We start from the raw sequence: 15,948 nt of genomic DNA on the forward strand, positions 1-15,948 counted from the left end.
AAGAGAAAGACTTCTGAGGATCTCCAAGGATTTCCCCTGCTCCGCCAGCAGTTCCTTGACTATGTCAATGAGGTAAGGATCATTGCCCCTGTTGGTTATCCTTCTTGAATATCTTGCTTGTGTATTTTGCCTGTATATCCTGCTTCTTTGAGGATCACCTGGTCCTGAACTTACCTTTTTTCTCTTCTGCAGAAACTTGCTGAGATTGAGACCTACCTTGGCCATGTCGAGGATCAGGAAAGCCAAATCGCCGACCTCCAACAAATGGGCGTGTTAAAGGATCTCAAGATAGCCGATCTTGAGAAGGAACTCCGGGCTACTAAGGATGAGGCTGCTCAAATGCTGATCAACATGGATGGCGAGAAGCAGGAGATCACCCAGGACGCCAAGGTCTCTGCCGCAATTGCTATGTACAAGATACAACTACAGATGGCTGCGGAGGCTCAGGATCCTGCCTTTGACAAAAGCTCATGGGACGTGGAGGGTTGGAAGGCGAGATTGGCAGAGCTGGAGGATGAGGACGAAGCTGAGGAGATCCCAATGCTGGAGGGCGGTGATGCTGACAAGGATCAGGGTGGAGAAGCTGGTGGTGATGGAGCAGCAAAGGTGTGAGCTGCTGGATTGGGCGATGATGGATATTTCGAGAGTAGGCCGGAGCCCAATTTTTTAAGTTTGGTAGTGGTTTGTTTGTGGTTGTTGATGTTTGAAACAATTATGGTTTGTAACTTTGAACAATAGTTTTTAGGTTTAAGGATCCTGGATCCTTTGAACAATAGGTAGGATCGCAAATGGTGGAGGGATCCTCTGTTTGGGGGATGAAGCCTTTGTGATCCTGCCGCCTTTAATTTCCTGCACCTGCTAAGTCCGCATAGACAATGGACACCCTTTGCCAACCCATGTGGACGGGCCACGTTTTGCTGGTAGAAATGTGGGTTGGCAATTTTGACAACTTTTTGAAAGGGTTTAAGATCCTTTTGTTAATAATATAACTTTAATCTTTCTGGCTTATCTCGTGTTGTTATCCTTTATTTATCTTCTTATTTTCCAGTTTGTTTTAGAAACATATTAGTTAGAGTAACAAGAGTTGAGCAAAGCATGTTTAATAAATTTAGGATATGATCCTAGATCAAATATCCTGACACTGAAAATTTTTGAAGCAATCAATTTCAAGGATCATAGGTTTAGTTGTCAAAGTGTAAGGGTTGTTTAGTATAATCAAAATAGTCAAGAATCATACCTGAGGATCCAAGTTAGGATCCTAACCTTTAATCAATATAACCATAAGTGAAATTTTAACGGATAATAAGGATTAAGGATCCTTATTTAACTTCGAGAACCTGAAAAATGGAACATAACTTGGGACTAAGCCAATGTAAAAGATAAATTAGTAGCTGGGGACATGCCCAAAGGATAACTGGGGATGATCCCAAAGGATCACTGGGGACAAGCCCAAAGGATAACTGGGGACAAGCCCAAAGGATAACTGGGGACAAGCCCAAAGGATAACTGGGGACAAGCCCAAAGGATCGTATGTAAACTGGAGTATGGCCCTTACTGGCGACTATCCAAACTTAGTGACATGAAAATGTCAAAACCTTAGCTAACGTGAAAACGTTAGAAACCTTATGAACGGATGTATGGTACGTCTACCATTATACGTAGGATCCTAGGTATAGCCAGTACGATGAGGTTGTCAGCCCCGGAAGTGGGTACTGGTCCCAAAGACGTGAACTATATCAGGATCATCGTGCGCTGCTGGCGGAAACTGGGGATAATCCCAAGGATAACTGGGGTTGAACCCAAGGATCTGTGGTGCTTTTGAAGATCTTTAACGATATGCTGAAGATACCTGAACTATCATAACTCAAATGGTTCGTGAGAAGAGGATGAAGGATACATGATCCTTATCCTTAGGTAAAAAGTAAGGAAATGTAATAGTTTTAAGATAAGGACATTACCAGAGTAAGGATCACTGACATCACCGGGATCCTTCGAGGATACTTCAATGTAAGGATCACATGCTTGAAGGATCATGTTCACATAAAGTATCTCTTTAAGTGAACAGCATTCCAGGCTCTTGGTAACAAGTTTCCTTCCATGGTTAGCAATCTGTATGCCCCCTTTCCTGCTTCAGCTTCAATCAAGTAAGGGCCTTCCCACTTTGGTGCTAACTTCCCGTCAGCAGGATTAATAGTGTTTTGGAATGCTTTTCTCAACACCATATCTCCGACTTGAAACTTCCTTATCCTAACATTTTTGTTGTAAGCACCAGCCATTCTTTGTTGGTAGCTTGCCATCCTTATCCTAGCCAGATCCCTGATTTCCTCAATAGTATCCAAATCCTGAGCCAGGATTGTAGCATTGTCTTCAGGATCACGAGCACTTGTTCTAGCAGTTGGGATCACCATCTCTGTTGGGATCACTGCTTCTGCCCCAAATACTAAAGAAAAAGGTGTTTGACCAGTGGCATTCTTGGGAGTTGTCCTATCAGCCCATAGCACATAAGGTAACTCCTCTGCCCATTTTCCCTTCTTGGATCCTAGCTTCTTCTTCAGATTGTTGATGATGATCTTGTTGGATGATTCTGCTTGGCCATTGGCTTGTGAATGAACTGGTGTTGATGTTATCATCTTAATTCCCCAACTGTCACAAAAGTTAGTGGTTCTGCTTCCAATGAATTGGGAACCATTATCACATACAATTTCAGAGGGAATGCCAAATCTAGTTATAATGTTTCTTTTGATAAAGGATATAACTTCTTTTTCTCTGACTTGAGCAAAGGCTTCAGCTTCTATCCACTTAGAGAAGTAGTCAGTCATGGCAAGCATAAACACTTTTCCACCAGGTGCTTTAGGGAGCTTGCCAACTATATCCATCCCCCATCTCATGAATGGCCAAGAGGATGGTATAGGGTGTAGCAATTCGGCTGGCTGATGGAGGATATTGCTGTGTCTTTGACAAGGATCACTCTTCTTAGCATATTCTACAGCATCCCTTTTCATAGTCGGCCAGTAGTATCCTGTTCTAAGGATCCTTGAGAATAATGCTCTGCCCCCAGTGTGGTTTCCACAATCTCCTTCATGGAAGTCTCTTAACACTTCTACAATTTCAGGATCCTCGATACATCTTAAACAGGGTCCTGCAAGAGATCGTTTATATAATACATTATTTAAGATTGTGAATTGAGATACCTTAATCCTGAAAGCTCTAGGATTTTCTCCCATCGGAATCTCCCCGTATTGCAAGTATCTCATAATTGGTGAGATCCATGATCCTGAATAAGATTGAGCTTCTTTACTAGGGATCACTGCAGTGTCCTCTTCTATTTCCATGGCCACCTGATTTTCAATGGCAGGAGCCAGGATATGGATGATAGGGATACTTATATCTTCTGGAATCTTTAAGGATGATCCTAGGTTGGCCAATGCATCAACTTCCGTGTTATCCTCCCTTGGTACCTGTGTTAAGCTGAAAGAGACAAAAGAGAGTGCCAATTCTTTGACTATCTCTAAATATTTGGTTAGTCTTTCACCTTTAACAGCATAGGATCCATTAAAGTGATTGGTGATCAATAATGAGTCTACATATACTTTAAGATACTTCACCCCCATATCCTTAGCAATTTGCAAGCCAGCAATTAAGGCTTCATATTCAGCCTCATTGTTAGTTGCTTGGAACTCACAGGCTATGGAGTGGGGTATTATGTCCCCCTGTGGTGATTTTAGTAGTATCCCGAGCCCTGTGCCCTTGACATTTGAGGATCTATCATTGTGTAGTATCCAAGGATCCTTGGTCTCATCCAGCTGCTGGACTTCCAATTCTGCTTCCTTTTGTAGATCACTACTGAAATCAGCCACAAAGTCAGCTAGTGCTTGGGATTTGATGGCTGTTCTAGGCTCGTATCTTATATCATGGGCGCTAAGCTTTACTGCCCATTTAGCCATTCTTCCGGACATCTCTGGTTTCCTGAGGACATTCTTGATTGGAAAATTAGTTCTAACAACAATAGTATGGGTTTCAAAATAATGCCTTAACTTAGTTGATGCCATGATTAATGCAAGAATAAGTTTTTCGAGGTGTGAGTACCTGGATTCGGCATCAAGTAAACTCTTACTTACATAGTAGATAGGATATTGTGTACCTTCGTGATCCTTAACAAGGACAGCACTTACAGCGGTTGAGGATACCGCCAGGTATAAGGATAACACATCTCCTTTTTCGGGTTTTGATAATGCTGGTGCTGAGGACATATATTCTTTAAGGGCTTGTAAAACATTCTCATGTTTCTCAGTCCATTTAAACTTCTTGTTCTTCCTTAGGATATCGTAAAATTCTTTACATTTTTCTGAGGATTTTGATATGAACCTGTTCAGAGCTGCTATCCTGCCTGTTAGCCTTTGCACATCCTTAGCATTGGCAGGGGATTTGATATTCACCAGTGCTTTAATTTGCTCCGGACTTGCTTCAATCCCCCTCTGAGTTACCATATATCCTAGGAATTTACCTGCTTTAACACCAAAGTGGCATTTTGAAGGATTAAGCTTCATGTTATAATTATCAAGGATATCAAATGCTTCTTCCAAATCCCTTAGGTGATCCTCAGCTTTCTTTGATTTGACTACCATATCGTCTATGTATACTTCCATAGTTTGTCCAATTTGATCTTTGAACATCATATTCACCAGCCTTTGATATGTTGCACCTGCATTTCTTAATCCAAAAGGCATGGCAATATAACAATACAAACCGGTTGGGGTCATAAAGGCTGTATCCTCTTGGTCAGATGGTTCCATCTGAATTTGTTGGAATCCAGATGATGCATCCATAAAGGTCAACAGTTCATGCCCCGCTGTTGCATCCACCATGGAGTCAATGTGGGGTAATGGGAAAGGATCCTTGGGACATGCCTTATTTAGATCAGTGAAATCGACACATACCCTCCACTTTCCGTTTTTCTTTTGGAAAACGACCACATTGGCTAACCATTTTGGATATTTACCTCTCTGATCATACCTGCTCGAAGTAGTCTCTCTACTTCTTCTTGGATAATGGCATTCCTTTCTGGTGCAAACTTCCTCCTTTTTTGATGGATTGGTTTGATAGACCTGTCAATGCCAAGTTTATGAGTTATGATATCCTTAGATATACCTGTCATATCTTCGTGCTTCCATGCAAAGGTAGATTTTCTTCTTTTGAGGAAGGATATCATGTCTTCTTTCATTTTGCCAAGGATCTCTGATCCGATATAGATTTTTGATTCAGGATCACTAGGATCCAAGAGGATTTCGTCCACATCTTGTTCCCTTGCCTCCAAGACATTCCTCGGAGGATACTGTAATTGCTATTGCTCCCTTGGCTTCGAGGTTGGCTTCATGGATGATGTATAACAATCCTTAGCCTCCTGCTGATCACTGTCGATCTTGATTATCCCCCATGGGCTAGGGAGTTTCACACATTGATGATAGGTGGATGGGACTGCTTTCATATCATGTATCCAGGGCCTGCCAAGGATAACATTGCAACAAGATAAACAGTCAATAACGCAAAATTTTTGATAATTATGTAATCCTTCCACGTAGATTGGGAGTTTGATGTCCCCCAGAGTTTTCTTCGTTTCTCCACTGAATCCTACAAGCACGGAGGATCTTGGTGTGATGTCTGATTCTGGGATACTCATTTTCTTCAGAACATCAAACTGGATAATATTCACTGAGCTTCCTCCGTCGATAAGGATCCTGCGGACAAAATGGTTAGAGATAAAGAGAGTAATAACTAAACTATCATGATGAGGATCCTGGATGTTAATGCGATCATTCTCATCAAACGTTATCGTCTTTCCTTCCGAGACACTTGAGGTTCGAATAGGTCTCTCTCCATTATCCATTTTTGCTTCCTTTGCATGCCTTTTGGCCGCCGAGAAGGATGTACCACAGATGTCTGATCCTCCGGAAATAAAGTTGATCACTTGTGCATTCGCCGGAGGGGCTGGAGCCTTTTCAGGGATCCTTTCAGGATCCTGAGTCCTTTGCTTTTTTCTTCCCAACAATTCTTTTAGATGCCCCTTGCTTAACAGATATCCAATCTCTTTTCTTAAAGCTATGCATTCTTCAGTTAGATGCCCGAAATCCTCATGGTATGCACACCATTTGACTTGTCTTTAGTCCCGGATGGTTTATCATTCTTCCTGGGCCACCTAGCTTTTTCTCCTAGATTCTGCATTGCAAGGATTAGTTCATGATTATCAACGGAAAAACAATATTTTGAGATTGGAGGATAATCTTCATCATCCTCTTCTTGGTCAACAGCATGCACATTCTGGTTGTCACTTCTATGGTAGGATTTGAATTTATTGTTCTTGAAGGAGGATCCTTGTTTCTCTTGTTTTGAGGATCCTACTTGTCTCTCCTAGATCCTTTTGTCATCCTCTAGCCGGATGAACCTGAGTGCCCGAGTTCTTACTTCATCTAGATTCCTGCATGGTGTCATAACAAGATCATCATAGAATAATGAATCCTTAAGCAGTCCCATTTTGAAGGCTTCAACAGCCGTAGCCATATCCAAGTTGGGAATGTCCAAGGATTCTTTACTGAATTTAGTTATATAATCCCTTAATGATTCATTATGACTTTGAGTTACCCTATATAAATCACTAGTTAATCTTTCAAATTTTCTACTACAAGAGAATTGGTTATTGAATAAATTAACTAAATTAGCAAATGAAGTAATAGAGTAAGGGGGAAGACTTAGCAGCCATTTAAGAGCTGATCCAGTAAGAGTGGATCCAAATCCTTTACATAGGCATGCTTCCTTTAGCTTTTCCGGGATTGGATTGATCTCCATCCTTTCCCTGTATTGTGCTATGTGCTCCTCAGGATCCGTTGTACCATCATACAGCTTCATAGTTGGGATATGGAACCTTTTGGGTACCTCTGCATCACAAATTGGTGGTGCAAAGCGAGATACCTTATGGCTTCCATCTGCAATCTCTGGGATAGGCTTGACTACCCCTGGAACACTTGAGATCATGTCTTTTAACTTCTGTAACTCCCTGGCCATAGCATGATTGATACCTGTATCCTGCATGAATCCATGGTTAGTGGTAAGATAATTATTTAAAGTGTTACCTCCCATTGAGTTCAAGTTAGTGAATCCATATTGCTGGGATTCTGGGATAACGGAGGGACCAGTGGAAGCAATGGTCTGCATTGGAATGAAGTCCCCTTGATGGACATCTAGACTTCCTGTTTGCAAACTTTTTAGGGATCCTGGCATCTGGAAGGATCCTGGTATCTGGAAGGATCCTGGTATCTGGGATGATCCTGGAACGAAGGAGGATCCTTGAACCTGGGATGATCCTGGAACAAAGGAGGATCCTTGACCCTGGGATGATCCTGGAACAAAGTAGGATCCTTGAAACTGCTGTGCTCCCGGATAGGCTCCCGAATTCATGAAGGATCCCATATGCTGGGGATAGGATCCTGCCGGCTGAAAGTGTGAGCCTGATGCCTGAGTCATTGCTGTCGATCCGAGGTGCAATCCTCTTGATTCTCCCATAATTTGTACGTCTGGAATTCCCGATGGCTGAGAAGTGATCATTGGAGTATCAAAGCTCAAGGATTTGGGCATCAGTGGGGAATGATCCTCTGCCGTTTTCTTTTGTCTTTTGAGATCTCCAATTTCCCTGAGGATCCTTTCATTAGTTTCATCCTGTCGCTGCATACGATCCTTCATCTGCAAAATCAAAGTAAATACGTCACTAGTACTGGGAGTATAAGAATTCATAGCAGAAGAGGATGGAGGTTTAGAGTTAGTAGGAGTTGGTCTCTTCTCAGCATTCTTCTGGGATCCTGCCGGTGGAGGAGGCAGAGTGTTCTGAGACGAGTTGACTGCAGACATCGCCGTGGACGTGTTTTTCAATGATGAGGCCATGTAATTCTTTGAGATGATTTCGAACAAAAGGTTTTCTTATGAATGAAGCACCAATTGCCCCACGGTGGGCGCCAAACTGTTTTGGTCAAAAATCACACAAGGATAATGCAACCAAACTCTTTGTAAATGGGGTATGATGCTTGGTTTATTGAAAGAGTAAAGGATCACTTCAGTATGAAATATGCAAAGACACAATGATTTATACGAGGAAAAAGCCCTTGATCAATGTATGATCTCCGGCATAAAAAACCTCGGGTGATGGCAACTACCGATCACCAACTTCAATATATCAAAATATGGTTACAACTTCGGATGATAATGAGCTGAGTACAAGGATCACTATCGTAATGTGTGTCTAAGCGTGTGAGAATTGTGTTGTGTGTTCTTCCGAGTGGGGAAGAGTGTTATATATACAAGTGTAGGTGACCTATTTTAGGTAAAAAGACTAATAATCAGCTCATTACCCCTTTAGAAATAAAAGCAAGTCTAGCCTAAATTATCGCCCTTAAATCATGCCAAGTTTCCATATCCTTCACAACGTCCATCTCCGATTAAGCACATGCTATAGTTGTAAAGACGCGTCCTTTGATTGTGATGCTTAAGAGCGGATCCTGCTAGATGTCCTGCAAAACAACATTAAATTCAACGAAAGCAACTGTTAGCATGAGGATCCTATGATGGTCCGTGATCCTGATCCTGGAACTCTGCTAAGGATCACTATCTGCCAAAGAAACAAGGATCACTGGTTAGGATCACACGTGAGGATCATGTATTGTAAAAATCCAGCCCTAACAGTGTACACTTCCGACATCTTTTCTGATGTATAGGTTTCCCGGATAGGGATGAAATGGGCACTTTTGGTTAGTCTATCCACAATTACCCAAATGGCATCAAAACCACAACTGGTTCTGGGCAGTTTGGTTAGCAGGTCCATTGTAATTTGTTCCCGCTTCCAAACTGGAATGTCTAATGGTTGCAACTTACCGTATGGTTTCTGATGCTCCGCTTTGACTTGTAAACAAGTCAAACACTTCTCCACATATTTAACCACATCCCTTTTCATTCCCGGCCACCAATAGTTTTGCTTCAAATCTCTGTACATCTTAGTTGCTCCGGGATGGATCGAATAGCGAGACTTATGAGCCTCGTCAAGCAGGCGACTCTTAACCCCACATGTGTTTGGGACCCAAATCCTATCATTCCGGTATTTCATCCCATTACTTCCTTCCGTAAGGTCTTTTACCATCCCTTTTATACGTTCTTTCTTGCAATTTTCTTCCCTTACTGCTTCGGTTTGGACTTCTCGGATTCGCTCAAGCAAGCCTGAAGTTACAACCAACTGCATAGACCGCACTCGAATTGGAGCGCATTCGTCCTTTCGGCTAAGGGCATCCGCCACCACATTAGCCCTTCCGGGGTGGTAGTGGATCTCGCAGTCGTAGTCTTTCACCACTTCTAACCAACGTCTCTGCCTCATGTTTAACTCCTTCTGATCGAAGAAGTACTTCAAACTCTTATGGTCAGTGAAAATATTACTTTTCACACCATACAAGTAATGCCTCCAAATTTTCAAGGCAAAGACCATGGCCGCCAATTCAAGATCATGAGTCGGGTACTTTGTTTCATGCGGCTTAAGTTGCCTAGAGGCATATGAGATCACCCTTCCCCTTTGCATTAGCACGCACCCAAGGCCTAGGTGTGATGCATCCGAATACACTACCATATCCTCCGTACCATCCGATAAAGTCAACACCGGTGCACAGGTTAACTTTTCTTTTAATGTCTGAAATGCCTTTTCTTGATCGCTTCCCCAGACGAACTTCTCATTCTTGCGGGTCAATTTGGTCAATGGCACTGCGATTTTGGAGAAATCCTGAATGAATCTCCGATAGTAACCTGCCAACCCCAAGAAACTTCTAATTTCGGATGGATTCTTTGGAGGGCTCCATTTTGACACCGCTTCCACCTTCGACGGATCCACCAATATTCCCTTGGCACTTATGACGTGCCCTAAGAATTGCACCTCTCGTAACCAGAAGGCGCATTTTGAGAATTTAGCATATAATCTTTCCCGCCTTAATACCTCCAATACTTCTCGTAAATGGTTATCTTGCTCCGCCTCGTTTCTTGAATAAACGAGGATGTCGTCTATAAAGACAATCACCGATCTATCGAGCATCGGCTTGCAAACCCGGTTTATGAGGTCCATGAAAGCCGCGGGCGCATTCGTTAATCCGAAAGACATCACGAGAAATTCGAAATGTCCGTATCGTGTTCGGAATGCCGTTTTTGGTACATCATTTTCCTTTACCCTTAATTGGTGGTAACCCGATCTCAAATCGATTTTTGAAAACCAGCTAGCGCCTTGTAATTGATCGAATAAGTCGTCGATTCTCGGGAGTGGGTATCGGTTCTTTACCGTGAGTTTGTTTAACTCCCGGTAATCAATACACATCCGCATGCTCCCGTCCTTCTTCTTTACAAATAGCACTGGGGCTCCCCAAGGAGACACGCTAGGCCGGATGAATCCCTTTTCAAGTAAATCTTGTAACTGAGACATTAATTCTTGCAGTTCCGACGGGGCCAATCTATAAGGTGCCTTAGCAACTGGTTTAGCACCCGGAGTCAGTTCAATCCCGAACTCTATTTCGTGCTCTGGTGGCATTCCCGGAAGATCCTCGGGAAAGACATCTTCGAATTCACGCACCACAGGTACGTCTTCAATCCTTGGCGTTTCTTTTTCCACGTCACGTACGTAAGTTAAATATGCCTTACACCCGTGTAGTATAAACTTGCGGGCTTCTACCATCGATCATATCATGGGATTACAAGCCTTCTCCCCATAGATGATGGCACGCCTTCTGCTCGGAGACGTTAGGTGTATCTCCTTACGTAAGCATATCACCTTAGCATGGTAGCGGGATAGCCAATCCATTCCAACGACCACTTGAAATTCACCCATGGACATGGGTATTAAATCAATGGAGTATTCCTCGCCATCGATATTCAATTTGCATTCCCGACATACATCACAAACAAAAAAACTTTTGTTATTACCTACTTCTACTTCCATTGGCATAGGTAATTTCGTTAATGTAAACAAGGGGTTTTGAATGAATCTATGTGAACCAAAAGACTTATTCACACCCGTATCAAATAAAACACGTGCAAGGATCGAATTTACAGTAAATATACCTGTAACCACGTCGGGTTCCATTTTTGCTTCAGCAGTAGTGATTTGGAACGACCTTGCCTTAGCTTTTGGGGTTTCATCCCTAGAGTCGGCACTCTCTTTCTTTCCCATCAATTCCGGACATTCTGACTTTTTATGACCCGGTTGGTAACATTTATAGCACACCGTTACTTTGTTTGGGCAATTTGCAACCCCATGCCCTATCTTCCCACATGCCACGCAAGGTTTGTTCTTGAAGTAGCATTCACCCTTATGAGTGCGTCCACATGTTTTGCAACTCGGAGAACCTCCTTTTGCACTTCCTTTCTTCGAAGATTCAGCTACCTTTGGCTTCTTTGCGGGACTCGGGTTTTCATCCAAGGCCCCTCTCTCACCTCTTTCAACTTGCCTTTTTAGTTCAATCTCGCGTTCCCGCGCCGCATTGATTATGTCGGTGAGGCTTTCATAATGTGAGGGAGTCATGAACTCCCTATATTCAGCCCTAAGCATGGTGTGATAGTAATAGATTTTCTCTTCTTCAGTTTTGACCAAGTCATCACAAAACTTGAGCTTATCCATGAACATCCCCGTAATTTTATCAACGGTTTCACCCTTTTGCCTCAATTGCATGAATTCCTCCTTTATCTTATTTATCACTGCCTTGGGGCTATGATGTTTGAGGAATGGTGTTTTGAAATCTTCCCAAGTCATTGCCCTTATTGCTTCAACACCCCTTTCGTTCCTGAGGTTGTCCCACCAATCCTTGGCTTGGCCTCTAAGTTGGCCAGTTCCATAAGCCACGAAATCACTTTCATCACAATGCGTTCATTCGAAAACACCCTCAATATCGCTTATCCACCTTTGACAAGCAATTGGATCTACCTCTCCATTGAAGATCGGGGGTTTACACGCCATAAACTTGTTGTAAGAACAACCTTTCTTTTCTTTAGCCTTGCCTCTATCATTGGTAAGGTCTTCTCTTAATTCACCAATCTTTTCCTCCATAGTCGAAAGTAAGGTGTTTTGCATCCTTTCCACAAATCTTGGTAGGATAACTTCAATGGCCCTTCCGACTTCCTCGGCAATCTTCTCTTTCAACTCGTCGGTAGTGAGGGATAGGACATTGTCACTAGCACCTCCCGACATCTTTTTACTGAAATATTAAAATGATTCGATAAATAATTTTGTTACATCACTCTCATGCCTTTACATGAGACTTCGTACTCGTTATTCGGCCAAGTATATAACTTTGCCTTACCGTTTATACTAAGTGTACTTCCCGGGTTCGAGTATATTACTATACTCCTCCCATACACAATAAGTTATTATCCTTTTTAATCTTTTTAAATTAAATTTGCTTTAAATAAATTCTTACCGGATGTTGATCAAGCCTTGAACCGAACACAATTCTCCTTAACCTTAGCTCTGAATACCAACTTGTAATACTCTAATTTTAATTATACTAATTCTTACCAACTAGATAAGAATGTTCATGATCAGTTTAAAACAAAACATTAATACTAATCCTAACTTAGTACATACTAGTTTATCAACCTTCCAAAAACAATAATAGGATACATAAGTATTCCTTCTATTACAAGGTTTCACTAATGATTAACTTAAGACAAAAGTTGCGGAACAAATTCTCGAATGTGTTCGGTTCGTGAGCCTTGAATTGATCATCATCTGCTCGCTTGACATACTTGAAGCTGGAAAATTTAACAAATTTTAGTGTGAGAATCCTTAGAAATTACGTATAATCGAAAGTATGTTTAAAACGGATTCAATCTATGAAAATAAACAAAGTTTAACAAAATTGGCTGGGCTCCACCGTAACTTACGGTGGACACCGTAAGTTACGGTGGCCACTGGGCAACTATGGCCTGCCGTAAATCAGTAAAGAACCACCGTAACAGATCATCCTCTACCGTAAGTTACGGTAGCTACCGTAACTTACGGTAGCTTCTGCATATTTTCCTGTTTTGCTGTTTTGACCCGTTTATTCCAATTTTTGCACTTTTACGACATCAAAGCACAATACGGAACACTTCTTTACAACAAGTATGACCCATTTTGGGTCCCTTGTTTCAATACCCATGCTCCCATTACCGGTTTGCGTGTTTAATACTATTCTTCCCATTACCCGACACCCGGGTTTATGGTCTACGGATAAGGTACTCCCGTTACCCGGTTTGTACCCACCATTTATAACCCGTTTGATTTGCCATCATGAAGTCCCTCATTCAAGCAACCAAACCATTACAACCCTATATTGTTCATAACTAGCAAACATTAACAACGAAAACTAAATTATCAACATTGTCGAAGCGTTAGCCACATACCTCAAAGCTTCCCTTTTAAGCGAGTTTCCGCACTGGCTTGACTTCCCGACGCCTCACTCGTGTTGCCTAAAATACACAAGCCAATTATCATTAGAACCTTCTGGCTCATGACTTAAGCTTGTTAACTTAGCCAAACACCACAATTTGTGTCTATCAACTTCTTTTAGGCATTTTATCAAGCATCTTGTGTGCATACTTTACAATTAGTCATGTTATTCTTGTCATTGAAGTTTTGTAACCACAAAACCCCTAATTAACAAGTAGAATGTTTACTATATCATTTTTTTTACATTTAATTTCTGATTGTAACTTGTTTAAAACATCACCATTCACATAATTAATACACAAATTTTGGGGCTTTTCATTCTAGGTGAAAACCCACTTCAATACATGACACAAAACAATTTTTAACACAAAATTTATCCATCAATTCTCCTGATTTCAGTTTAGTTTATGATCCTACACTCTAATCACATGTCCTAGAATCATAACTTTACTCATTCATTCAAATATCTCTACTAATCAAACTATACCCAAAAATCAAATATCACCAAAACTGAAATTGTAACTTACCTAGTGTTAGACAAGTGTTGGTGATCAAGATTTTTGATTCATGCAGTGGTTACATGCCCAATTCGCCCTTCAATTGATCAAGTTAGATGATATAAGGGTTTGGGTGTTCTTCCTTTCTCCTGGTCGTCACCCTTCACGCACACACTGATTTTGTGTGTGTGTTTGGTATATTGTTCACTAATATTAGTTAAGTTTCAGATTTTGACAAGTTTGGTCCCCTTAATTTCACATAAACTATATCTAGGGCATTTTAATCATACTTGTCCTATTGTGTTAAGATACCAATTAACTAGGTTATCTTTTCCTAGTCTTTTATCTTAACCTATTATTGATATTCAGTTTAAAATATAACATTAATATTTTCGGGGTGTTACATTTCTTCAATAGTATCCAGGTCTTGAACCAAGTTCTCGTCATTTTCTTCAGGATCACAAATACTTGTTCTAGCAGTTGGGACCACCATTTCTGTGGGGATCGCCGATTCTGCCCCGAATACCAAAGAGAATGGAGTTTGGCCTGTAGCATTCTTAGGAGTTGTCCTCTCAGCCCAAAGCACGTAAGGTAGTTCTTCTGCCCATTTCCCTTTTTTGGATCCAAGCTTCTTCTTCAAATTGTTGATGATGATCTTATTGGATGATTCTGCCTGACCATTAGCTTGTGGGTGGACTGGTGTTGATGTTATCATCTTAATCACCCAACTGTCACAAAAGTTAGTAGTTCTGGCCCCAATAAATTGGGAACCATTATCACATATAATTTCAGAAGGAATACCAAACTAGTTATAATATTTCTTTTAATGAAGGATATAACTTCCTTTTCTCTGACTTGGGCAAAAGCTTCAGCCTATATCCACTTAGAGAAGTAATCAGTCATAGCAAGCATGAACACTTTTCCACCAGGTGCCTTAGGGAGTTTACCAACTATATCTGTTAGGGCTGGATTTTTACTATGAATGATCCTTATACGTGATCCTAACCAGTGATCCTTATTTCTTTGGCAGGCAGTGATCCTCAGCCGGACCTCAGGATCAGGATCACGGGACATTGAGGTGATCCTAGTACTAACGGTCATTTTCGATTACTACAATATTATTTTGCAGGAATATCTAGCAGGATATGCCCTACATATCATGATCCAGGGACGCGCTTTTACAAATATGGCAAGAGCTGAATTGAAGATGAACGTTGTGCCGGATATGGAAACATGGCTTGATCTAAGGGCAGCAATTTAGGCTAGATTATCTTTATTTCTAAAGGGGTAATGAGCTGATTAGTGGTCTATCTACCTAAAATAAGTTACCTACACATGTATAAATACCCATCTTCCTCATTCGGAAGAACACACACAACATACGACACAACTCTCAACACTTAGACACTCAGTGATCCTTGTACTCAGCTCATTATCATCCGAAGTTGTAACTACATTTTTATTATATTGAAGTTGGTGATCGGTAGTTGCCATCACCCGAGGTTTTTTATGCCGGAGATCATACATTGATCAAGGGCTTTTTCCTCGTATAAATCATTGTGTCTTTGCATATTCATCACAGAAGTGATCCTTTACTTTTATAGCTAACCAAGCATCATACCCCGTTTACATAAAGTTTGGTTACATTATCCTTGTGTGATTTTTGACCAAAACAGTTTGGCGCCCACCGTGGGGCAATTGGTGCTTCATTCATAAAGAAAATCCTTTGTTCAAAATCAATTCAAAGAGTTACATGGCTTCATCATTGAAGAACACTTCCACGGCGATGTCTGCAGTCACCTCAGCACAAACCACTCTACCTCCTCCACCGGCAGGATCCCAGAGAAATGCTGAGAAGAGACCAACCCCTTCTTTCTCTAAACCTCCATCTTCTTCTGCTATGAATTCTTCTATTCCCAGTACTAGTGATGTGTTTGCTTTAATTTTGCAGATGAAGGATCG

The 15,948-nt window shown here is 41.4% G+C and overlaps 1 protein-coding gene across 1 annotated transcript; it reads right to left on the minus strand.

The window, feature by feature from the left end:
- Nucleotides 1-10,741: 10,741 nt before the first annotated feature.
- Nucleotides 10,742-11,812, minus strand: LOC110914048. Its single transcript, XM_022158863.1, has one exon. The coding sequence runs from the start codon at nucleotides 11,810-11,812 to the stop codon at nucleotides 10,742-10,744; it is 1,071 nt and encodes a 356-aa protein (XP_022014555.1).
- Nucleotides 11,813-15,948: the final 4,136 nt, after the last annotated feature.

This window comes from Helianthus annuus, chromosome 15 (assembly GCF_002127325.2).
Source record: "Helianthus annuus cultivar XRQ/B chromosome 15, HanXRQr2.0-SUNRISE, whole genome shotgun sequence".
NCBI classification, from domain to species: Eukaryota; Viridiplantae; Streptophyta; class Magnoliopsida; order Asterales; family Asteraceae; genus Helianthus; species Helianthus annuus.